This window comes from Cucurbitaria berberidis (genome assembly GCF_010015615.1).
Source record: "Cucurbitaria berberidis CBS 394.84 unplaced genomic scaffold K460scaffold_2, whole genome shotgun sequence".
NCBI classification, from domain to species: domain Eukaryota; kingdom Fungi; phylum Ascomycota; class Dothideomycetes; order Pleosporales; family Cucurbitariaceae; genus Cucurbitaria; species Cucurbitaria berberidis.
The window spans coordinates 5,379,852-5,403,169 of NW_024468936.1; the positions used below are offsets into that span (position 1 = coordinate 5,379,852).

General features: G+C 52.6%; 13 protein-coding genes across 13 annotated transcripts; 6 read left to right on the forward strand and 7 right to left on the reverse strand.

Moving 5' to 3' along the window:
- Positions 1-240: 240 nt before the first annotated feature.
- On the forward strand, positions 241-2,937 carry K460DRAFT_393882 (carbohydrate-binding module family 48 protein; the record flags this gene model as incomplete). The annotated part of the gene is made up of 3 exons (XM_040935958.1): positions 241-592; positions 649-778; positions 817-2,937. Exons 1-3 carry the CDS (start codon positions 570-572, stop codon positions 2,935-2,937), a joined length of 2,274 nt encoding a protein of 757 aa, XP_040791487.1. The 5' UTR covers positions 241-569.
- Positions 2,938-3,694: 757 nt separating this feature from the next.
- Positions 3,695-4,525, forward strand: K460DRAFT_353853 (uncharacterized protein; the record flags this gene model as incomplete). The annotated part of the gene is made up of 1 exon (XM_040931745.1): positions 3,695-4,525. One exon carries the CDS (start codon positions 3,695-3,697, stop codon positions 4,523-4,525), a length of 831 nt encoding a protein of 276 aa, XP_040791488.1.
- A 699-nt stretch (positions 4,526-5,224) lies between these two features.
- K460DRAFT_364866 (uncharacterized protein) lies at positions 5,225-5,944 on the reverse strand. The gene has a single exon (XM_040933076.1). It carries the CDS (start codon positions 5,917-5,919, stop codon positions 5,461-5,463), a length of 459 nt encoding a protein of 152 aa, XP_040791489.1. The 5' UTR covers positions 5,920-5,944; the 3' UTR covers positions 5,225-5,460.
- Positions 5,945-6,184: 240 nt separating this feature from the next.
- K460DRAFT_275545 (uncharacterized protein) lies at positions 6,185-7,093 on the reverse strand (the record flags this gene model as incomplete). Its single annotated transcript, XM_040928051.1, has 2 exons — positions 6,185-6,647; positions 6,876-7,093. Coding segments are annotated over 2 exons (681 nt in total), but the record flags the coding sequence as incomplete, so codon positions are not given.
- Positions 6,830-7,583, reverse strand: K460DRAFT_82895 (uncharacterized protein). Its single transcript, XM_040938724.1, has one exon. The coding sequence runs from the start codon at positions 7,500-7,502 to the stop codon at positions 7,116-7,118; it is 387 nt and encodes a 128-aa protein (XP_040791491.1). The 5' UTR covers positions 7,503-7,583; the 3' UTR covers positions 6,830-7,115.
- Positions 7,584-7,766: 183 nt separating this feature from the next.
- Positions 7,767-9,151, reverse strand: K460DRAFT_330372 (ATPase, V0 complex, subunit D). The gene is made up of 4 exons (XM_040930774.1): positions 9,098-9,151; positions 8,956-9,044; positions 8,011-8,906; positions 7,767-7,959 (listed from the first exon to the last, which is right to left on the reverse strand). The coding sequence occupies exons 1-4, from the start codon at positions 9,127-9,129 to the stop codon at positions 7,876-7,878; spliced, it is 1,101 nt and encodes a 366-aa protein (XP_040791492.1). The 5' UTR covers positions 9,130-9,151; the 3' UTR covers positions 7,767-7,875.
- A 1,174-nt stretch (positions 9,152-10,325) lies between these two features.
- On the forward strand, positions 10,326-12,129 carry K460DRAFT_364869 (uncharacterized protein). Its single transcript, XM_040933077.1, has one exon. The coding sequence runs from the start codon at positions 10,332-10,334 to the stop codon at positions 11,898-11,900; it is 1,569 nt and encodes a 522-aa protein (XP_040791493.1). The 5' UTR covers positions 10,326-10,331; the 3' UTR covers positions 11,901-12,129.
- A 21-nt stretch (positions 12,130-12,150) lies between these two features.
- On the reverse strand, positions 12,151-16,030 carry K460DRAFT_304553 (VIT-domain-containing protein). The gene is made up of 2 exons (XM_040929980.1): positions 14,041-16,030; positions 12,151-13,989 (listed from the first exon to the last, which is right to left on the reverse strand). The coding sequence occupies exons 1-2, from the start codon at positions 15,619-15,621 to the stop codon at positions 12,313-12,315; spliced, it is 3,258 nt and encodes a 1,085-aa protein (XP_040791494.1). The 5' UTR covers positions 15,622-16,030; the 3' UTR covers positions 12,151-12,312.
- Positions 16,031-16,437: 407 nt separating this feature from the next.
- On the forward strand, positions 16,438-18,243 carry K460DRAFT_279059 (pseudouridine synthase; the record flags this gene model as incomplete). The annotated part of the gene is made up of 1 exon (XM_040928300.1): positions 16,438-18,243. The coding sequence occupies one exon, from the start codon at positions 16,438-16,440 to the stop codon at positions 18,241-18,243; it is 1,806 nt and encodes a 601-aa protein (XP_040791495.1).
- A 289-nt stretch (positions 18,244-18,532) lies between these two features.
- K460DRAFT_278486 (ubiquitin-like protein) lies at positions 18,533-18,849 on the reverse strand (the record flags this gene model as incomplete). The annotated part of the gene is made up of 2 exons (XM_040928258.1): positions 18,533-18,665; positions 18,749-18,849. 2 exons carry the CDS (start codon positions 18,847-18,849, stop codon positions 18,533-18,535), a joined length of 234 nt encoding a protein of 77 aa, XP_040791496.1.
- Positions 18,850-19,477: 628 nt separating this feature from the next.
- On the forward strand, positions 19,478-20,300 carry K460DRAFT_330384 (uncharacterized protein). Its single transcript, XM_040930775.1, has 2 exons — positions 19,478-19,876; positions 19,933-20,300. The coding sequence occupies exons 1-2, from the start codon at positions 19,519-19,521 to the stop codon at positions 20,259-20,261; spliced, it is 687 nt and encodes a 228-aa protein (XP_040791497.1). The 5' UTR covers positions 19,478-19,518; the 3' UTR covers positions 20,262-20,300.
- On the reverse strand, positions 20,259-21,078 carry K460DRAFT_364873 (4A/4B type thioredoxin-like protein). The gene has a single exon (XM_040933078.1). It carries the CDS (start codon positions 21,041-21,043, stop codon positions 20,612-20,614), a length of 432 nt encoding a protein of 143 aa, XP_040791498.1. The 5' UTR covers positions 21,044-21,078; the 3' UTR covers positions 20,259-20,611.
- A 670-nt stretch (positions 21,079-21,748) lies between these two features.
- Positions 21,749-22,739, forward strand: K460DRAFT_364874 (uncharacterized protein; the record flags this gene model as incomplete). The annotated part of the gene is made up of 2 exons (XM_040933079.1): positions 21,749-22,271; positions 22,329-22,739. The coding sequence occupies exons 1-2, from the start codon at positions 22,204-22,206 to the stop codon at positions 22,735-22,737; spliced, it is 477 nt and encodes a 158-aa protein (XP_040791499.1). The 5' UTR covers positions 21,749-22,203.
- Positions 22,740-23,318: the final 579 nt, after the last annotated feature.

Here is a 23,318-nt window from a genome sequence, read left to right on the forward strand (position 1 = left end):
GTCCTGCGAGCTGGAGGGGCTGCCATCGACTGTCTTGCCAGAGCAGGCCGTCAGTGAATTGAGAGGGCATCATGTCCTGACGATGCACCTTGGCTGAAGAAATGCAACAGGGGAGCTGCAATTGAACGAACCAGGTACAAATGTAAAGTTTCGTCATTGCACATGCTCCAGCTTGCTCACTCAAGAGTGCATCGACTCCCAGCACAGACGCTAGGCCAGTCGCTCGTCCATGGTTTCTCCACCTGCAGAGGCGCAAGGAAGACGGCCAGCCTCGCCAATTCTGCATGCATTTCCCTACTGCTACTTCACTTGTCCGGAATCTCTGCACTTGTACTGCTACACCGCCTGTCGCACGCCCTCCTCGATTGACTTTTCAGACAGCTGCAAAGCCCTCACCACCAAGATTATCCGAGGCGCCGCACTGCCGCTTGCTCTAGCTCCACCCGCCGTCGTAGCTCCTGATCCTTCCCAACCACCTCCACCGACTACCCACTCTTTGCGAACAACCCACCCTCAGTCATAAACCTCACATCCACAATCCCTGGCTGCAAGCATATTCTTCCGCTGATATGGGCAAATACACGTTTACCTGGTATGTTCTTGGCCCTCTCCATGACCTCTCTTGCGCAACACCTCACACAGGCGCAGGGAACACTCGGCCCACGACGTCTTCGTCACAGGCACCTTCGATGACTGGCGAAAGACTGTCCAGCTCGACAAGGACGGCAGCATCTTCAAGAAGACGGTCGAGCTGCCCAAGACCCACACACAATACAAGGTACGTCTCCGCTGCTTCTGCGCAAACCCTGCTGACAGTTGGCCTTGCAGTTCGTCGTCAATGGCAACTGGTGCATCAATGAGAGCGCGCGCAAGGAAGACGATGGCCACGGCATAATCAACAACGTCCTCCTGCCAGAAGACATCGTCGACGAGCCCGTTAGCGCCCTGTCCTCGGCTGCCCCCGAGTCCTCGACCGCTGCGCTTGCCGGAGCTGTGCCCAAGGAGGAAAAGACACGGTCGGAAGACTCCCTGATTCCTGGCGCCTTTCCCCAGACGCCTGCTGCCGAGACACCTGGCAGCGAACCACAAGCTTTCAACGTCAACCCGCTTCCTGCCACCGCAGGCCTCGGCAACCCCATCAAGCTCGCGCCTGGTGAGCCCGTCCCTGACGCCAGCACCTTCACCGACAACACCGTCCACTCTACAGTCAAGCACGACAAGGAGCCGGAGGAGGAGGCGACAACATTTGGCGTTGCGCCCATTCCAGCCACTGCGGGTGCTGGAAACCCAATCCACCTTGCCCCCGGCGAGAAGGTGCCAGACTCGAGCACCTTTACTTCGAATACCGTCAACAACACCGCCACAACTGACCCCGCTTCGTACGACAAGTCTGATGCACTTCCCCCGCTTGCCTTTACCCCTCAAGCTGAGCGGGAGGCCAAGGGCGGCATGTTTGGCTTGCCTCCTGCCCTGGGCAATCTGATTCCGGAGTCGAGTCTGCCCATGGGCGTGGATGCCAAGGTCGAGCAAGATACCGGTGTTGCCATCCAGTCCGCAGCTCCTACCAGCACCACCGCTGCCCTTGCCGGCCAAGTCCCCAAGGAACCTCGTGGCGTGCCTGAGACAGTGACCGAGAGTCAGAAGGAGGCCGGTTTTGCTCCAGAGGCGGCTGCAAACTCGGAAGCTGTCCTAGAGAAGAAGGAAGTTGAGCAAGAGCTGAAGGAGAAGGTTCCCGAGGCGCCTGCTGCGGCGGACAACTCGTATGCCTCTAACATCAGCTCCAGCCTCGGCACCGCCGCCACTACTGCGGCTGCCGGCGCAACGGCTGGTGCTGGTCTGTTTGCTGCAGCCATCTACTCTGCCAAGGACAAGGCTGCTGAGGCCACTGGCTTGGACGCTAACTCCACTGTCACTGACGTCAAGGACAAGGCTGCGGAGACGGTTGGCTTGAACAGTTCGGCCCCCGCTGGCGACGTTCCCGTTCGTGTACTCGAGAGTCAAAAGGAGGCCCATGTTGCGCCTGAAGCTTCGAGCAATGAACACGCCGTTCACGAGAAGAGCCAGCTTGAGCAGGAGTTGCTCAGTGAGGTCCCGAAATCGAATGAAACCGGTGTTTCTGCCCCTGCTATCGCCATCCCAGCAATTGTTTCCGAAAGCCAGAAAGAGGCCCACGTCGGCCCCGAGGCAGGCGCTAACACCTTCGCTGTCGCAGACAAGAAGGCAGTAGAGTCTGAATTGCTCAGGGAGATCCCCAAGGCAACTGAGGCAGGCGAGCCGGCACCTGTGTTTACTGCCGCGACCACAGAGACTGCTCCTGGTGCCCCTGTTGCCCCCGTTGCAAACACCGAGACCCTTGCTCGCGATGTACCCGAAGTTGTCGCTGAGAGCCAAAAGGAAGCTCACGTTAGCCCCGAGGCGGCCGCTAACGCTGAGGCTGTAAGTGAGAAGAAGGCGGTCGAGGCTGAATTGCTCAAGGAGGTCAAGACAACCGACGCGACCGGCGAGCCAGCTCCTGCTACGATAGCGACTAGCACATCTGCTGCAGGCTTGTCAGACGAGGCGCTTGTAGACTCCAAGCCTTTGAAGTCCTCCAGCGAGCCAGATGCTCTCAACGCCCCTGCATCCAAGCCTGCTCAAATATCGTCCTCGAAGCCAATTGACTCCAACACCAATGTCACATTCGCGGGCAAAGAGCCAACCACAACGGAGCAAACCAAGCCGACTGTTACCACGGGAACTGAGACCACCACCACCGAGGCCAAGAGCGCTGCCCCTGTCGCCCCTGAGACTCCCAAGAAAGACGCTAGGAAGGACTCGGACGTGTCCCCCAAGGGCACTCCAGGAAGCCAGAGCATCGCCTCTGCTGCCGATGAGAAGAAGAAGAAGCGTCGCTCCATCTTCGGCAAGCTCAAGGACAAGCTCTCCAGCAAGCATTAGACGATGTACCTTTGCCGTGCTGTACATGCAGGCCCTCGTCGCTTCATGGCCTTTGTGCCTAATACCCGGGATCCGGACGTTGTTTCTCTGCTCATGTTTATGGAGTTGCCTGCTTGGTCTATACCACTTCTTTTCGTGTTTGATAATGTCCTGCCCCTTTTGTGCCTCATTTCCACCGATGTATACCCTCTATGGTGCGTCTTTTCGCTAGGAAGGATGAAGTAGATGGCAAGAATTTGTGCTTGGGTGTGATATACCTGGTTTGCTTGTTTCCATGCTATATTCGGCCGAGACGTGGAGGGTGGCAGTCGTAGGTGTATGTACTTAATTCGCTAATTGAGATGCATTAGATTGATCTGAACACCTTGACTGGTAGTACATGGCGAGAGAATTCCAAACCCTGCGATGGGTCATCGAATTGCTATAGGATTTTAGGAGGTGAAGTGGCCTCAGGCTGCAAATTGCTTGCCCTATGTTTCTTGAACATTGACCACATCATCGTAACACCCAGCACTCCATAAAGTTGGTCGTCGTACAATGTCTACCATCTCTCACCTGACGGATCCTACAACACTTCACGTTCACTCACAATCTTCAGACGCTTTCCACGTACAATGTCTTCACAAAACTCTGTTTACTCACTCTACGCATTCCCCTGTTCTTACCCTGGCTCCCCTAACATCTTTCTTTTCCTTTTCCATCTATTCCTCTTCAGACATACGCAGCATTGACCACCACTCAGAGCATACGCGCAAACATGTCCCGTCGAACTTCCCAACCAGGCGATCGCCGACAGGGCCTCACCCGCGATCTCTACGGCATGATTGATGAACATCTCGCATGGCAAATGGATCAATCTGAACGCGAGCGCCCAACGTCCTCGGGCACAATGTTCGTCGACTGGGATGGAAGCGCGTCGCCTAAGATTACGTATCGGAACTCGAAGAAGCTAGATGCAGAGCAGCCAGAGCCAGAGCGAGAGCCACATGCAGCAGAGTCACATGCACCCCGACCACCAGCAAAGTCCAAGCCGAAGCCAAAGCGTGCCACTCAGACGCTGTCTCGCCACGACTCACTCCTATCCAACCAACGCACCTTCCGCAAGCAGACCGCCCCAGCGCAGACCATCCATGCCAGCAGCAGCAGCAGTGACAGCCTACAAATCACCTACTACTCCCCCCCTCACTTCTCAAAATCCACAAACACGCTCAAGGCCGCAGGATACGTAGCCGGCTACGCGCCCTGCCTAGACGCTACGTACGATTACAACGGGCGCATCGTACACGTGCATCGCGACGCAGCGAGGCGCGAGGAGAGGTTCTCGGAGTACTATGCTGTGGATGCGGAGGCGTATTCCACGGCGGCCAAGCTGGAAGTCGTCGACGTTGACGCTGACGGTAACGGTAACGGTGTGGGTGCGGGTCCACCGATAGAGGAGCGCAAGAAACGTGATCGTGTCGTGGGGTTTGTAGAGAAGCTACTTCACAGGCTGGACAGGTTGGGCTTTATGGCCAAGTTCCGGGCTGAGCGGCGGCATGCTGCGGCGGCGGGGGGTAGGAGCTGGGTGGAGCACGGGTATGTGACGTGAATCTTGTTTTCTTTTTTGAGGCATCGAGTGTGTTTCACTGGAGTAAGCTGTGTAATCGGCCGTGATGGGGATGTTTATTGAGCTTCTAAGAGCTTCAAACCCGGTGCGTCTCATTACTTCTTAGAGTACTGCTGGCGCGACCGGCCTGGCGTGGCTGTAAGAAGAGCCCGTCAAGCCCCCTGGGTATGAGTTTGGTGCTCAACGAGCTCTAGATCAAATTTGATACAACTCAATCTCACACAGAGGGTAGCTATCTAAAGGCTTGCCCGTATCTTAGCTCAGTGTAACGTTCATTACAAAGAGAACTTCCCTTTGTCATATCACACGAGATTAGTGCATGGGCAACGTACATATTAATTGCATTCTTACGAAATCAAACAGGACTAGATAAATCATTATTTTCCATTCTCAAACTACAGACTTCTTATTACTCGCTACAACGACAGGACTTTTATCGATATCCTTTATTTATTGTTTGTTCCAATTCATGGCCCATTGTCCGATGAGCTAACTCAAACGATTGTCATACAGCCTTCGATTCGTGGACCCTTCTTGCAAGCCCTAGCCTAATAGTTATAGCGATATGTTATATTCTCAACGGACGAGAATCTTCAAACTAGCATAGTGATACGCAATCACTACGTTATTCTCAAATTGTAAGTGGTCAATTGCATGGAGTTGAAACAAAAAGAAAAGAAACCCAGGGTAACAGATTGATTTGGATCGTAGTATACATGCTTCAACCCCTCAATGAGGAAAATCAGCCAATATAGGGTCAGCATCGCTCGATATAAGATCGATGATATTCCATCCATCTTTCAACATTCGCGTTAGCAGAGCGCCTTTGTACAACGCTTCGCGCGCTCAAGCGTAACCACAGACGCATCAATCTCACCCGTAACAATTCGTCTGTCATATACCCTTCTAGTCTTGCCCTAATTGAGCTCGCGTGGGTACATTCCAAGTAGGTAATCTTGGTTGGACACGCCCATCCCCACCATCTTGTCCCGAGTGAAGTTGCGTTGAAGTTGATTAGCTTGGATGGCACTCATGCGGTTAGCGTCGCGAAGATATCGAACAAGGCAGTTAACGTATCGCCGCTCGGCTGTGCCGCGACTGGCCCGGATCATAGGTAGACTGATGCCAGCTGAACCCCTAGTAAGAGCATTTCGCTCTTGTACGTATAGGCGTTGTAAATTCGTCTTCGCCTGACTTAGCTCATTGCCTTGAACCTGCAGATATCCAGGGGTCATTCGGATGATTACTCGATGCCTCGAGCCTCTAAATTTGAAGTATTTTGTATCAGAGTAGCTCGCGTTTGCTCGAGGCTGCGTGCTTCGAGGTGCGGCTCGGCGATTCGTATGTGTACCTTGGCGACCTAAAGTATCGTCCATGATCATGTCAACGATATCGACTCCTATTGAAAGTAAACGACTATAATTCAACAAGGGTACCTCAAGTATAGACCCTACCTGTCGGATGCTGACGCTCGATCTCGAGGCGGTCCTTCGCCTTTGCACATAATTTGTCGACATCAAGGCGACGATGGCCTGTGCGAATAAGCGCCGTCTTGTACTCAGTCACGAGAACGTCTAAAACATCTTAGAAGTGTCAGCTGTGCATTTCTTGGACGATTGCTCTTCCCTTCATTACTATGGTTCAAGCAGGAACTTCGCGACACCTACCAACACCCTGATCTTTAGCACGAGCCATACGGTACCGAACCACTCCGTGCCTCTTCCAGCCACCAACGCACGAAGGTCGAGGCTCCGCGTAATCTCTAGGCTTGGGAACATGTCCAAGTACAACGTGTTCCGGGAGATATCGATGCGGCATGTACTCCTGCTGGTATGAATATTCGAACCATTTGTACGCATCGACTGGGTTGCCCCAGACAGCGTAACAGACGAGCTTTCGCAAGGCGATGGGAACAGGCCGGCCCATAGCGAGCTTTTGAATATTCATGCTTACCACCTGATCAATCTGGTCAATGATGTCGTGACGGTACTCGAAACCATCAAAGAAGTCGACTAGCTCTTGGTCATACTTCTTTTGCAAGGGGCAATATCGATGGTCCATGGGTAGCTGGAAATACTCAGTCCTGATGATACCGTCAATGTACCTGTGAACGGTCAGCTTCTCTCCCTGACAATACATGCGAGTTTGCATCCAAGAATACAAAGCAGTAGACAGCCACACAATTAATAGCCCTGCCCAAGTAGCCATGGGCAGGCCGATCAGGCATGCAAGAAGACGCTCAGCAGAGACTGATATATTGCGGGTTGCCCACACAACATATCTGGCCCCCATATCCAGTTGTCGACCATGTAGCACTTGGATCTCAACCTACCTAGCTGGTCGGGTATAGCCTCTCAGGAAGTATTTGTATGCTTCAAGCGGCGGAAGCGTACTCAGTTGACGGAGGGTGCTACGACCTTGAGCGCATGACGCGATCTCTGGGTGACCTCGAAGAAATAGATCAATCTCCCGAAGAAAGTCTTGGGAGATCGAGCGTTCAGCGAGGTATGCGTCGAGTTCAGCGTCGTTGCAGTGGGAAAATGAGCGGACCTAAAGGCTCTCAGCGGCTGTATTACCAAACCAACGGGAACATTACATGGAGATCGTCATCACGCTGCCTCTCAGCCCATGGTAAGGGCTGGGTCGTATTGTTGAAGTCAAAGGCACCTTGGGCAGGCGTGGGTGCTACGGTCGCGGGGCTATCCTGCCGATACAGTCTCCAAGATGCCCTTCCAGGATAGACACTGGGCGCTGGTAGTTCACGGCAATCACTGCCAGAGCTATCGTGAACAGACTGACCAATGTGGTGACCGTTGTCTGGTCTTGCGCCGGCAGTTGGCGGTTCAGTCCAGATTCCGTTATGTCCCATCCCTGAGGCATATGCTGGACTCACCTCGCCCTCCTCGCGATGGTGCGAGGTGACGCCATTGCTGTCCGTTCGGGACATGCTCTGTCCCATCGGCTTACCTGTTAGTATGTAGAAGATCGAATCGCGCAAAGTTCGAATGGCGAAGAATTTGGGGTGAGGCTTGCAGCGAGGTGATTGTGAAGTGGGTGGAACCGACGACAAAGGTAAGTGAGTGTTGTTCTTGGCAGGCCGCAGGAAGTGAAGGGGAAGGCACGCGTCCACGACACGTCTGGACGTGCGGGCAGGGTCAGAGGGCAGACCATAACATACACATATGACGCAACAGTTGAGCAGGTGAAGGCATGGACGACAAAACGGCGAAGATGTACACTCTAATGAAGTTGGATATACGAACCCATCCCTAACGCCACCCAAGTCGCTCATGATGTGACCAAACATACTATTACTACACAGGTTATAAAGCTCAGAACACACTGATGTAGTTCCCGATGCGCTCCTTTTGGTTCTGCGCGATGCACTCGGCTATCCAAGTGATGTTTCGAATTTCCTGATGCGTAGTTAGTAAGGGAAAACACGTGATTGTTGGCACGTCGCATACCTGCTCGCGCAGCTTGACCCATGCGTAGACGATGGCGTGGGTGAACTGCCTCGTAAAAGCAATCTTTGAGATCTCCATCTCTTTCTGATAGAATAAATCTTCCAGACTCCTCGTCTCTCCACCCGCACCGCCTGCCATGTTTCCGACGCCACCACCGCCACCTTGACTCAACCCAGTTTGATCAAAGAAGGTCTTGTAGTCGGCCACGCTCTCTACAGCAATACGCACGCCTTCTACATCGTCTGCCCTCGAGAGCATCAGGGTTCCCTCTGGGTACAGTTTGCCGAAGCTCGGGTAGAGCTTCTTTCTGTCCGCCTTGGAAAGCTCGGTTCCAAAAGAGTTCAGCGAGATGTTGATGCTCCTGCGGTCCGCCTCAAACTCCAGCACCTCAGTCATGACATCTGCTGTTGGCGTACCGGCGATATCTGGAGCAGAGTTGACCCACTGGTGAAAGTCCTCGAGGTAGTTCTTGTAGAGCGTATTACGGATGATCTCAATGTTCAGTTCGTCCAGATCCTGGTGGCTCAGCGAGCCCTTGAAGTACGGCGCAAGCGGTGTCTCAATCAGAACAGAGTTGTACAGCTCCTCAATGTTGGTTGCCACGCACAGGACTGGCATTGTCTCGAACCAGCCAAGCGGGTGACATCTTTCCAGCAACTCGCGGGTGTCCCTCTCGTGTAGCGTACCCGTAATCAGCAGCGCCACGTTGTCGATCATGTATCCGTATGTGAGGTATTCCATAAACTTGGAAAGCGATCCGGTAGCATTGGCCTGGAGATAGCGAAACTCGGCCACAAGCTTGTCGGTGGTTTTGGCGGCAAGGGCAGACGTTGAGGGGTTCGGTGGCAGGGACGAGAGAAAGTCGCCGTACGCTGGCGAGAGTTGTAGCTTGACATCTAGATGTACGTTAGAGCCTGAAGATGCTGACGCGGTGAGCAGACATGCCGTCAATCGTGTCGCACTGGGTCAAGTTGTTGTAGTTCTGGCTGGTGAGCAGCGCATTGCGGTACCCACGCACGATGCCCTCGATGTAGCTGCCGACGGGAATTAGCAACGGCCAGGATTTCCTTGCAGACAAACGGCATACCCATATTTGACGTTGTAGTATAGGCCTTCCATGATGCGTGATGCGGACTACGACGGTCGCCTTCACGCCGGCAAGAGCTGTAGCTTGGTCGTCATGCCAAGACATGGCCCGTGTGCTCCTTCCTGCTTCGACTGGGGTGCCACAACATCCATCAGCCTCGTAAACAACCCTTGCACGACTGACTAACCGGACCTTCATCCACAACTTTCTTAACTCCAGCGCAACTTCCCGCCCTTTGTCTCAACGACACTGGCACCAACCACCACACCCATTGCAAGAGCTATAGAAGCCGTCGCATCTCGCAACAGATTACTGCTTGAATCGGCAAGTGCCATAGCTCTTGTTGTAAGTCACTCACCCAGCCGCGCATCGCTGCTGCTCATCTCAACGCAGGACAATGTCGACTCGCCGCTCGACGCGTCGCATCGCAGCCTCCGCTGAGCCTGCGCAGCCTGCGTTAGAGCGAGGGTCGCATACAGCTGCTTCTCCTCCTCCCGAGCCTCCCAAGAAGAAGGCCCGTAGAGGCAAAGCTGCCTCAGCCCAAATCGAGTCCGAATCCGATACGCAGGCGCAGCCCGTCCGCAAGGTCACCGCTACGACACGCGCGGCTTCCTCTTCCAAGACCACAACTACGACTACGACTGCCACCTCGACCTTCTCGAAGCGCACCACAAGGGCATCCAAAGCAGCCGGAGCTGGTTCACCACTTCGCGCGCTCGGTGAGACTGAATTGAAACCCCAGGCGGACAAGAAGCGCAAGCGCGCCCGCCAGCAGCCCGCCAGTGCAACCCCAGAGCCAGAGCCCGCACGATCGGAGCCTGCGCAAGACGAGAATAACGATGAGCACGGCCTCTTCTTCTCGCAGAGTGAGCCAAAACTTTCTTCTCCCCTACAGAGCACACCAAAGGGTCCTTCTGAAGTCGATTATGGTGTATTGCGCAACAGGATTTTCCAGCTTGAAGCGCGTATTACTGAGCTTGAGACGACCAATGCCTCTCTTGTTGACGAGAATGTCGTCCTGCGCACTCAGCTGCTTGCTCAGCCTACCGCTCAGCATTTCTCTACACCTCCTCGTCAACATCTCTCTCCGCGATTGGAGTATTCCTCCCCGCGATCATACAATGTCTCTCAAAACCTCTCACAGGATCTGTCTCCACAATTCTCTCCACTCTCTCAGCTCCGGACCGGTCAGGTCTCAGCTAACCACCAACCTCCAGACTTCGACCACGAACTGATGCACGTCGAGGAGGCATCACCGGCACAGCCCGTCTTTGTAAATAGCAGTGAATCCGCTATAGCTCTCCTGCACAAGATTGAGAACGCGGCGAAAGAATCTACGTACGTGGAGCCGTCTATGCACGGGGATGGTGAAACCCACTTCAAGGACGTTACCATGGAGGCTTCACCGCAGCAGTCCGCTTCAAAGACGCATGCCAACCAATCTACTACACCGGCACAACCCGTGGCATCGCCGTCCAGCTTCTTCAGTAGATCTTTCTCTGCAATCAAGTCGAAGCTCGGGTTTTCAGTTCCAATTCCGCAAGCACCTTCAGTCACGCCTCCAAAGCCGCTCCCACCTCCCAATACACTCACCGAAGCACTTTCGGTCCCACCTACACCTGTCGGCGAACGCGTCCATACACCAACAAAGAAGAAAAAGACGAACCCGGTGCTCAGAGCACTCTTAAGGGGGGTCGAAGACAAGGACAGGCCTAAAGCAGAAGAGTGGGCAAGAGAAGTCATCCCGCAGCTCAAGAATCATCGCTCTTTCCGCGAAAAGCGCAAATACCTTGAGACACCCATTCTCTGCAAGGACCTCAATCACTTCCCCTCTTCCAAGCCCTGGGAAACTGGCTTCGGTGATCCGCTCGCCGATCTGGATGATGAGGACGTCGTTCCAGGCTGGGCTGTCTACCTTGACATGATGGCGGAGGAAGAAGAGCACAGGGCTAAGAAACACAAGACCATCCATGAAGTCACTATGGACGATGATGACATCCTGTCCATCAACGAGCAGTATGCCGCCAGCGACAGCGCGCATTCATCGCCAAAGCTGCATGACAGCCATGGGCAGACTGCCTCTCTTCAAGACTTCCACCCCCGTCGTTCAATCAACCCCTCTCCCATGTTCGACACTCCGGTCTCTCATCAACGAGGCGGAAATGTCTTCAGTGAACTTCAGGGGCATGACACCGCGGCACAGATACGGGCCAATGATCGCGAATCTCTACAACAGGCGACTAAACAAACTGTTCACACCCATAATCCGGACATGGGCTCCTTCAGCGTTCCCGACGATTCCGACGATGAAGACTCCACTATGATCAGCGAGACTTCCGATGGAGATGCAGCCCCGCTTTGGACGCAGCCACCGCCCCCTGCTCCTGTCCCCGCGCACGCTCCGCTGCCAGGAGGACCCACAAGCGATACATCTTCCGTCCCTACGGTCCAGCAGCCAGTAGATGAGATCGAGCGCCAACGCCAGAGGTTAATGAAGCATACACCCGCTAAGCCTAGTCGTCTCCGAGAGGCCACCTATCCCTCACCAAGCCTCTTTTCAGACGCAGGCAACGAGTCGATTCTAGCGGCCACACCTGCCCCCTTAGCGGCGTCTACGTCGTCTATGGCATCCATCTTCGACGACATACCTGGCGCTGAACCACTCGACATCGACGATGAAGACCTAGCCGCTGCCAACGCTTTCATAGCGTCCGACGAGTGGAAGCAGCAGCTAGCTACTAATCCATGGCCGGCTGCTATCCTCACCTATGAGTCGGATGAGGAGGGCCTTAGCCCCGAGTAGGGTGGATTTGCATTTTCTGGTTCAAAAAGCATTGTATAGGAGACTGGATCGTTTAATTTTGTTTCTTTTTGGCGTTCACGGTTGGCAAGCATTTACGATTGACGACGGCGCCTTGCTAGCTGTATACCCCCCGACGACAGTCTTTGTATAGTAGAACGGGACTGGGTAACAACCCCTGTTCTTTACCATTCCGTAACATAATCACGGTAACATAATCACGATTACTGAGATTTTATCGCTCCCTTTGCCTGTGAATGTATACCATGCTGAAGGGCCTCCAGCTTAATTCTAGTTGTTATGTGTCAAGTAGTTGAAGACGTAACAGCTCAAGTATACTCCATTTGATACTGAATGCGAAGAGTCGCTTATCAATCTATCTACTGACCCACCTCGACTTCATCCAGCCCTACCCCTACAAAACCACCATACGGACACTCTCGACAACCTTCTCCGCATCCCCCACCTCCGCCTCCAACCATGCCCTCGCCTTATCGACGACTAACTCCCAACTCCCCTTGAACTCTAGCAATTTGACTTCGAAGATGACGACTACAATGGCGGTAGCGAGATGCTTCTGATGGACTCCAGTGGAGATTCTACGTTCAACGAGTGATTTGTCCAAGTTGACTGACGCTGATTGAATCGATGCAACGACTGTGTCACTCCATTCCCAGGACCCTTCGAAAGTTTGCAGATCGATGAGGTAATGCAACAATTCCTCCAACGTTTTGGGTGCAGGTGCGGGTGCAGATGGAACAGAAAATGCCCCACTAGGCGGGTTGGTCTCCGCAGTTGGCGTAGATGTAGTGTCAGAAGTCGGTGAATAGCATGCAAATGATGGAGATCCAAAGTCTTGAACAGTGCCAATATCACGCTGAGAATCCCTACCAGGTCCTAATTCTTCATCCGCCGCAAGGAAGGTGTCGAAATCGAAGTTCTCGAGCACTGAGTCGTCGTTCGTACCCGAGTCGAAGAGGCCGAAACCTTGGTCTTCATCTTCTTCCTCGTTTGTAATGCCAAAGGCTGCGCTCGCAGCTGGCATGCTAGGCACAGCTGGGGCAGGAGCTGGAGCTGGCGCTGCGGCGCCGAAAGCGTGGGACGACGTGCCTTGAGGAGCAGAACCGAACAACATACCAGGCGACATACCAGGCGAGGTGGTAGATGCTGCTTGAGGGAGTTGTTGATTATTATCAACTCCTTGCCTCAGTATGAAAAGCCTGTCGTTCTGTTGCTGGAGAATCATACACTGCGCCTGATAATCTTGGAGAGCATACTTGCCTCCAGAAGATTGAGTGGAATTTACACTCTGCGCTTGAGCGAATGCTGCAGGGCGTTTGATCTGGTTCGTGCTTCCGAGCACATATGAGCCGAAGAGACTGCTGCTAAATGCTTGCTGCTGTTGTTGTTGTTGTTGTTGTTGTTGTAGTAGTTGCTGCTGCTGCGCTAACTGCGGTAGAATCTGAATGTTGTGGCCGTGGTGACCACTGCCGACTCCACCCCCAAAGCCCGCGGGTGGCTCTGGGGCTTCGTCTTCTAGCCAATCCCATTTTTCCATTCTCTTCTCATCTTCTGCCTTCCTCTTTTTGCTCTCCACGGCGACGAAGGAACACCATTTGCCACCGACTTGGAACTGCACGCCCAATCGCACTGCTTCGCGCTCAATCATGTCATCAAAGCGGCCTTCTAGTTGGGTCTTGATCAGACTTCCAGCCTCATCTTTGGCTTCGGGAAGCCAACCACGGCCTTGCTCCAGCTCGGAAATCGCTTTCTTGGCCGCGAGCTGGTGGATCGTTTCGCCAGGTACATCGAGGATCTGGATTGGTATCTCAAGCTCGAGAGGACCATGGGCGCTGGTCCCACGAAGAACAACTGACTTTGGCGTGGCTTTCGGGGCGTCGGGACCGAGTAGGAGGTAGACTGTTGTTCGGTTGAAGGCGAAAAGTGAGGGGATATTTTGTGGTGCCTGGAGGACTCTAGGAGCAGGGATCTCTGGCAGATGCGCATATCGCCCCTCGCCGGTTTCGTCGTATGCTGACGGCTCTTGCTTGTCTAAATCTACAGATGGGTCGAAGAGCGAGATTGGCTTTTTCTGGTTGTAGTTAGTAAAGACGATGCGCGTTGCCTTGGGTAGGTAACCAACAGTTATATTTTCCACCTTTTTCTCCCCTAGATCAAGCTTGATTTTCAGACTGTCAGTCACCCGCTCGATAATCTCGAAGTCATCCTCTTCGTCCGACGACGCGCTATTTGAGTACTTCACTTCGAGTGTGTAGTCGTTGATGTGCGGAGATAATGCTCCCTTCAACATGCGCACGACTTTGCTATCCATCTGCTCGCCCTCACCAACAGTTTGCGAAAAACCATTGCCTGCTCTCGCCACGCCCTCGATCAGCGAGTGAGAAACGCCATTGCCAATGCCAAGAGTAAAGATCCGGATGGGTGCTTTGCTGTCGGTGATGGACTGATTGAGATATGTGAACAGAGCTTGTTGATTCCAGATCTCGCCATCAGTCAGCATCACGACCTCGAGTGACATATCCTTGTACCGCTGGTCAATGGTCGCTTTTAATGGGTACAACATCTCGGTTCCGCCATAGTTGGCAGAGAACGTATCCGCATGCCGGGTGGCTGCATCGAGTGTTTCCTGGCTATACGTAACACTCTTTGGCCAAAGGAAAGAGTGGCTAGAGCCAAATGAGCAGACATTGAACTTGACCCCAACAGGAAGTGACTTGAGGAAAACCTTGAGTGCTTGAATGACGAGCTTCATTCTGCTGCCTGCCATGCTTCCGCTCCGGTCACAAACGAAGACAACTTCTGGCTTCTCCGCAGGCAAGGCAAATTTCGGAACCAGTGTCGCCATCAAAGCTCGGTGTCTGGCAATTGTAGGATGGTTCTCTAGTACAGCTTTCGGGACGCCCGTGTCTTTTGCAACAACCTGGAGAACGAAGTCTGTGTCTAGCTGGGCGGTCCCCAGTGTTAGCGTTGCCGAAGCCTTCAGCATCGTTGGTTCTGCGTTCGGTGCCAAGGAGGTCGTGCCCATGGTCATCGAGATGGGATGAGTTGGTGATTGGATCTTTTGGATGAACGATCCCTCTGCCATCTCTGCGTCGACGGTAATCGAAATGCTGCTGTCTACAGCATCCGCAGCTGGACTGGTCTGGAGGTTTCCGTGGTATTCTCCATATCGTGGACAAATAATGTTTGGAATTGTGAATCGGATACCATCTACTTCCATGTCGTGCTTAAGCTCGCCGAGGTATGTGATCTTGATGATAACTCTCGCACCTGGCGGTATATTGCCAACTGACGTGGTGAAGACATCCGCAGCATCCGGCAACTGTTCAAGCAAACCTGCTGTCTCGCCCCTTGCGACAGCTTCCCGGAAGACCGCCTTCGCCTTTTCCTTCTCTTTTACTTCGCCAACGATGGTGCGATCTCCGACGTGGCATGTGAAGCCAACGACACTTACGCCATCATACAATGGAAACGTGTATCGAACCTCCTTGATACCCTTCTCTGTCGAGGGGTTGACAAAGGTTTGGGTGAGAGCCGTTCGTGAAGTCGCTGCTAAGATGGTAGCATGTGCCTGGAGCTCTACTTGTGGAAGATATCTCTTTTGCAAGTAGCCCTGGCACGGAATACTGTAGTACAGGCCACAGATATGGTCGCGCCAAGCTGGCTGATGAGAGCCTGATGCGTTGAAGTTGAAGAGAGACATAATGTACGAAAGGTTAACAACGAGGAGAAGACGTATACTGAAACAAGAGCAAGTAAATCTCTCGCCTGAGTGGGCGATACTGCTAGCAAGAGTGTAAGCGTGAAAAGGTGTACTGAACCGAAGTTTCCACAATGATTGAGAGTATGAAAATTGGAGCAAGTAGCGAGATCTGTTTGCCTTCAAGTATGCCTCTGGTGCCTAGAACACTCGTATCGTCCCAGATAGGTACCTTGCGCACAGCCTATCGCACGCATCTATCCATGGTTGGAGTCACTAAAAGTTACTAAAAGCGAATATATCTGCGTCACTCCAATAGATTGAACGCATGATCAGCACGTCCCCGAGACTCAAATGTGGAGAGAGATGGAAAGTTGGTTCGAAGAGCAGGAGCTGAATGGCTGTGGCGTCGGCATCCCTGCCAAAAGGGGGCGAAGCAGCGGCATTACTCAGCGGTCAAGGACTGCGGAACACGTGCTACCGTTCAACATCTCGAAGTCCATGAACTATGAGCGCAGAAGCCTGGGAATCACTTGTGGAGATTGGGAAAGATGCTGGTAAGATCAGATGCTGGTGGAGATATCGACTTTCCTTCAAGCGGCTAGCCGTCCGTCGGACCCTGAACGTCAGGCCGCAGAAAATGTATGACAGTCATCAAGTATCCCACCAAAGATGCAACAGCTATTCACCCCGCTGCCCCACGTTTTTCCAGAGTTTCAAACCTCACTACACCGACTCTTCTGTACGCGGCGCAACTTCCACAAACTCTCCAGAGTCCCTCGGCGCGTGCAATTGCGACAAACATACGGGAGAAAGACAATGGCGAATGGGTACGAGGCCTGGTCACAGCAACAGTTGATTGCGCGGATACAAGAGTTGGAGCAGCAGATTGGAGGAAATGAGAAGGCCACCACCAATGTTGCTGACCCAACCTCTGCCACGTTTGCCAGCTTTTCAATACCCTCGCCAACTAATGGTTCCAAGTCATTAGCATATCGCAAACCGCCGAAAGCGCCTCCAAAGGCATTCGATGCCTCAAAGTACAGCACACGGCTTATAGCTTTGAAGTTCGCATACCTGGGACAGAAGTACAACGGGTTCGAGCACCATAAGAACAACTCAACACCGTTACCTACCATCGAAGAAGAGCTATGGAAAGCACTGGTCAAAACAAGATTGATCAATCCTATACCGACTCAGGGGGATACGACGGAATACAACAGGATAGACAGAAGAACCTTTACAGCCTGGGATAAGGAAGGAGCCGATGTCAATTGGGAAGGCTGTGAATACTCGAAGTGTGGGAGGACTGATCGGGGGGTAAGCGCGTTCGGCCAAGTTATTGGGGTGCGTGTTCGTAGTTACAAACCTCTCCCAAGACCGCAGCCTACTGGATCCGCAGAAGAAAGGGAGGGAATAGACCAGGAAGATGAATCATCCCTATACACAACGGACAACAAGCCACAACCCCCTTTACAACCTTTCAATGACCTCACCGACGAACTGCCCTATATCCAACTCCTGAATCGCGTCCTTCCACCCGAGATTCGCGTCTACGCCTGGTGTCCGAACCCACCACCAAACTTTAGTGCACGCTTCTCCTGCAAAGAGCGGCGCTACAAGTATTTCTTTACAAACCCCGGTTTCGCTCCCGTCCCCGGCTCGCCAGGCCTCTACAACACCAACACTGAAAGCAAGCATACTATGCGCGAAGGCTGGCTCGACATCGAGGCGATGAAAGAGGGCTGCAAAGAGCTAGTGGGATTACATGACTTCCGCAACTTTTGCAAAATTGACGCGAGTAAACAAATAACCAACTTTAACCGCCGCATATTCCATGCAGACATCGAGGAAGTCTCGCACTTATCTGTACCCTCCTACATTTCACACGCCGCTCTAAGTTCGCCCTCCTTTACTTGCCCGTCACAAGGAGAGCCGAAGATGTACGCCTTCACCCTCAATGGCTCTGCATTCCTCTGGCACCAAGTTCGCTCCATCGTCGCCATCCTCTTCCTGATCGGCCAAGGCCTTGAGTCGCCTTCTGTCATCCCCGCGCTCCTTGATATTGAATCCAATCCCCAAAGACCGAAATATGAGATGGCGTCCGATGCACCACTCGTGCTATGGGACTGCGTGTTCCCGCACGAAAGCGAGGTGCAGTCTTCAGAAGAGAGGGAGCGGGGTTATGAGGATCGGCTAGAGTGGGTATATATTGGCGATGAAGGGGCCGTGGAACCGAAGAGTAAAGGCCTAGGGAAGAAGGGTGGGGAGAGTGCTGTAGGGAGGGGCAAGTGGGGACGTGGAGGGGTCATCGACGATGTCTGGGAAGTCTGGCGACGGAACAAGATTGACGAAACACTGTCTGCGTTGTTGCTTGATAAGATCGCTGAGCAGGGACGCTCGACGCTTGACGCCGAGCTAGGTGGTGAGCAGAACATAGGCATTGCTAAGGGCGGCCCAAGGAATTTCGACGGCGGCGATATTGGCCGGGCGAAGGGCAACTATGCTCAACTTATGAATCGCGAAAGGCAAGAGTCCGTTGAGGTGGTCAACGCACGGTTCTTGAAGAGGAAAGGCGTCGACCCGAATAAGAGTCAGACGAGAGATGACGAAGCCGATGAGTAAATGGTGGTCGATTCGGATATGCCGTGCTCAAGATACCCCAAAGTACATTGTAGACCAAGTCTCCGATGGAAATGAAGCCAAATTTTCTCAATTTTACCACGGAATATCCGCTGACTATGGGGTATCATAATTTCCTTCACCAATCTTGCCTGCCTTTGCCCTCTGCCTGAAATGAACACCTGCTCCGTCCTCAAACTTGCGTAAGAGCCATCCTAATCGAACCATGTCCTGCCATACAAGTTTGGCAATTCGACCATTCCATCTCAGCGCTCCAGGAACTCCAGTCTACTCAGTCACCAGTATTCAGTTCCAAATCGATCTGCACCCCGTTGCTGATCGAGTAATCCGCCAGCGTCAGCTGATCGTGGAAAGGACGCTCGCCCTGTCGTTTGAGCATGATTTCGTGCACTGGTCTTCCGATCCTGCAACAAAGTCAGTATAAGTTGCCTTGCTTCACCTCGCGTCATAGCTAAACGCCTGTCTTTAAAAGTCACTCTTTACTTACTTCGCAGCTACCATGGCCTTCAGTATCTTTACAGGGTCGCTCGGCAAACACGGTACTTGTGTCTTCGTTCCCAGGCGATCGTTGACAGTAACGATTATCATGGCTTCGCCGCTTACAGCAGCTGGGGGCGCAGGTGCTTTCTTCTCCTTGGAGTCGCGAGACTCGCGAGGTTTGCGATCGCGACGATCGTCTCTCCGCCTGTCGTCGCCACGTCTATCGGGGTACTTGTCGTCCCTTCTCCTGTCATCTCTGTCGTCCCTCCGTCTATCTCCTCTATGGTCGTCTCTTCCACCAAAGCGATCACCGCCCCGCCTGTCATCGCGGTCTCGCCTCTCGTATCCGCGGATTCGATCGTCTCTTAGCCTATCGCCCCTGTCTCGGTCATCCCTCTTGTCATTCTTCCACTTTAGGCCCGAGAAGTTCTTGGGTTTGCGTGGCGGTGAACTGCGGCGGGGGGAGCGGGATCTTGAGCGTGTGCGATCCGGTTGTGGCTTTCGTTCTGTTTCAGTTTCCGTTACGCGCTCCTCGGCGCGGGGTGGTGATGGGGACGGCATGTTTGCTCAAAATACACTATCGCCGTAGGTATTGAAGTGAGTCGTCAAAAAGTGGTTCGTTGGTTGCAGGCCGGGACCTCAGTGATGTCAAGCTGCGCCTAAAATCTAAAGGAGCTTGGGCCATTCCATAAGGCTGAAGCGCGTCATGTTTAGTCTCCAATTTCCTCCCCGCATTCCCGTCACACTTTCGAGTTTGACAATGATCCTTCGGTGACAATGTTAGCTCTCCTACAGCGGCTTACCTCTCCGCCTGCGCAGACACTCTATACACTACAGCCCACCCATTCTACTATCCAATACACAGTTTCGACGCGTCCGATCACCCAAACGATTCCCGCGATTCTAGGGTATATTATCAGTGTTTTAGTCAGAGTTCTATTAGGCCTGGTTACAGTGCTGTCGCTCTGGACGAAATGGCGTACCACTCTCGAACAGCCAACAGCTCCCTTATTATGGATCTTAGGTTCCGATAGAGAAGTGCGACTATTTGCGCTCGCGCATAGCTGTCAATGGAGATACCTAGCTCCCAGCGCGTTTGTCGTACTGTTCCTGGTTTTTCGTCGAGGCTACACCGGTATGATAATGAATCATCACTACGGTCCTTCTCATCTCTTGCTGACCTCGGTGTAGAGGAATCTCTGACCCTCCTACGTGGCCTCGGCATCCAAACCTCTACCTCGTCCTCTACATATCTTCTCGGACCAACTACACGCTTCATTCCTACCACAAGTATTCAAGATATCTTCATAAATGAGGCATTCAAAGGGTTCGAAATCCGGTTCTACCTGGCGATTGTGGTGGAGGGAGAGGAAGACGTGGTGGTTGTGTTTCCGAGCTTGCTCCCGAGACGAGGGACATTGGAAGTGGTTTGGAGGGGGGCAAGGCGTTGTTTGTGGGAAAGAGAAGGGGTGGGGAGGGAGAGGCTGCAGGATAGAGAGAAAGAAAGCGTGGACATGTGAGATATGAATCATGATATATTGCCATGAAGTGCAAACTACCAGAAAAGGCTTTGTGCCATTTTAAACTGTCCGTGAACCGTGAAGCCACTCCTTCACAATCTATAAGATCCTCGAACGCCTCTGGAAACCTCATAAGCAGGCATTTCCATAGAATAACCGCCATCGCGGTATAGCCATACCTTCAATTTCGCCATGCGCCAACTGCCATGACAGACTTCCTCTAGTCGTGGGTATCCGTGCCTGAGAAGTACTTTTGTCTCAAGGACTCCGCTGCTCGCTCGATGCTGTTGCAGTACATCTGCTATTGTCGTATCGTTGTGCCGTTTCTCGTCGGCCATCGCTCAGCCGACTCAATATCTGTAGCGCGTGCTGTAGTCCTTCGGGCTAACCACAAGACCCCGTCCCTTCTTCGCGCCCCGATAGACAGTCTCGACAATATCCACCATCTCGCCCTTATCCTCTAGCACCCAATTCAATTTATTATTGTTACCCGTCCCAAAATCACACATCATGTGCTTGTTCCTGAAGAAGAACATGACCGTACACGGATCGTACAGTTCGTACATGGCTTTGAAATCCGGCACTTCGTCGAGATCGCAGAGGTAGATTGCGCAGAAGTTCTTGACGCGGTCGGCGATTTTGTAGAGCACTTCGTCTTGCGCCATGCAGTCGGGGTCGCTGTCGCGGCCGAACCGGATGAGGACGAGTCGGTCTTCTTCTGAGAGGATGGCTTGATCGACGTGCCAGCCTGTGCGCAGGTGGGGAAGAACTACTGAGCCCATGGCTGTGGTGGTTGTTCGGCGGGGACGATCGCGAGGTTGGAGTGTGTTTGTGACTTGACGTGGTATTCGAGAGTCGATTCCAGTTAACAGAAGTTCAAATACTGTGTGACTAGAGTGTGTGTGGTGCAGTTCCGGCGCTGGTTTTGAGGTTTTTCGTTGTCGCGGAGTGGTTTGCGAGGGCGTGGATTTATTGTAGAAGATGCAGGCAGCTATTCTCGTGATCTAGAAAGTTCGCCCCACTCTAAGCTTTTGTGTGGGCCAGCTCATTGATTATCCAAACTCAAACTTTATTCTAGTCCTATACAAACCGTAACTACTTTGGCTTTTGAAACAATTTAACATAAGCACGTCATTCGCTGGTCGCAAGAGTTGGTCGGTGATTGTTATACTTATGTTCTACATACAGATGTATCGTGTCATAACTCAAAGATAAGAACTCTATATCTTTGATGAACTAAATCACATTTCTTCATTACCGAAAGACTCATTTGTTATCGGACTTAACCTTCGGCGAGTGGATGTGGTTCGTATTCGTGGGCATTCCATGGTTGCGTTCAGCCTTGCGAGGCTGATACTCATGGTCGCTGCAGTTTAAGGCACTGGTGGACTTATTCGCCTATTCCTCACGATTGCCTTGAGGCGCAGCCACCTTCCACCTCATTAGCGTATGTATACGTTGCGTCAAATGAGTATGCGTGGAGATCAGAGAGTTGAGGGGGATAGTATAGTGAGAAGATGGGTTCAAACATGAAGAGAAGGTCCATAGCTTGGGTTTCAGTGATTTCTCTTGCAAAAGCCTAAGATCAGCTAATTGCCAATACGCACTTCAGCAAATTCTGCCTGCTTCATCCTCAAGCCTAGGTTTGCGATATGCGGCTTTCTCTCGCCCGATCATGGGTCACATGCGACATCTTGTATCCTTCCCGGGCATGGCTTAGCCGCGTTTTGCTCCGCCTCTTTGTCCTCTGTGCTCCAAGGACATACGAGAACTTCTTCGAAACATCCCAAGCGAGCATATATTTAAGAACTCGAGACATCTCCCGAATTTGTGTTCTGAGAATCCAACACTCTCGGCGTGGAGTTGCCCAGAGCCGAATTTACCAGTTCAAGAGCGGAACAGTTGCGGCCCGAATACTCCAGAATCTACCAATAGAGCGAGCATGACTGGACAAGGCTCACGGTCAACGGAGAAGGAAGAGGAGCATGCGCCAGCTTACGAGGCCGTAGGGTACGACTCTCACCTGCATATAATCTATTGACATGATTAACATTGTATTTGCAATAGGCAATCCGCACCGCCTCCCGCATACGAGGCTGTCGCAGCGAACATGCAATCTCTTAGCATCGGTGACCCAGCAGAAAGCATCAGTGTTCCAATGGTCATGTCTACCGAGCAAAAGCGCAAGCGAGACATTTTCCTACCTGGGGGCAAACCTGGCAAAGTGACACAGTCTGTTTTTGTGAGGAAGATGACGCGCGATTATTACTTGAAACACTACGCGAAGGACGCTCAAGGGAACTACATTGGGACTGAGAAGGCGGCTGCGGATGCAGGACTTGTGTTTGTGCCAGGGAAGAGCTCAAACGAGGAGATTTTGGAGCAGGTACGGAAAGTAGCGTTTGGCAAGCAGCATGACAATGCAGATTTTGCGAATGGGTGGGCTATGGTGCAGGCTGGTGGTGGGGCGATGTAGGGATGAATATGGGGGTGGAAATCGAGAAAGTATAATAACAAGAAGGCGGTGAACATGTGCTTTGAATTGAAGCATGCGATTATTATTATTTTGGTTAGGCATTCCAATGAGTGAGAATCGATTGAACATTGATCGCCCTTTTGACACTTGTGCAATACAGGTTAGAAAACAGGGGTTTTATCAGTCGCTTCCATTGCTCCGCCTAGTCACACCCCCATTTGTAGCCCTCAAAGCCTAATTGCGGTCATGCCCAACGAGGCGTACCGACTCACCGCCGGCCACGCTGCACATGAAGCCTCGTATTCACGTCTTGGAAGGCCAACAAACAAAGCATCACCTCCTATCTTCGCGCCTTGCAGTACCAACGTATCGGATCATGGGAGGCATGATCCCGATACACCCCACGCCATCCTTGTGCACATCAGAGGACAGCTCCACCAAAGTGTGCTCAATTGTGGGAACGACAGCCGCGCGCAAACCCCGCAAAAGGCTGTCGGGTCATTTGCAAGGCTGTCTCCCGAGAGCGCGATTTATCATTGGTCCGATAACTTGACATGCGGATTAACAACTGCCCTCCCCAC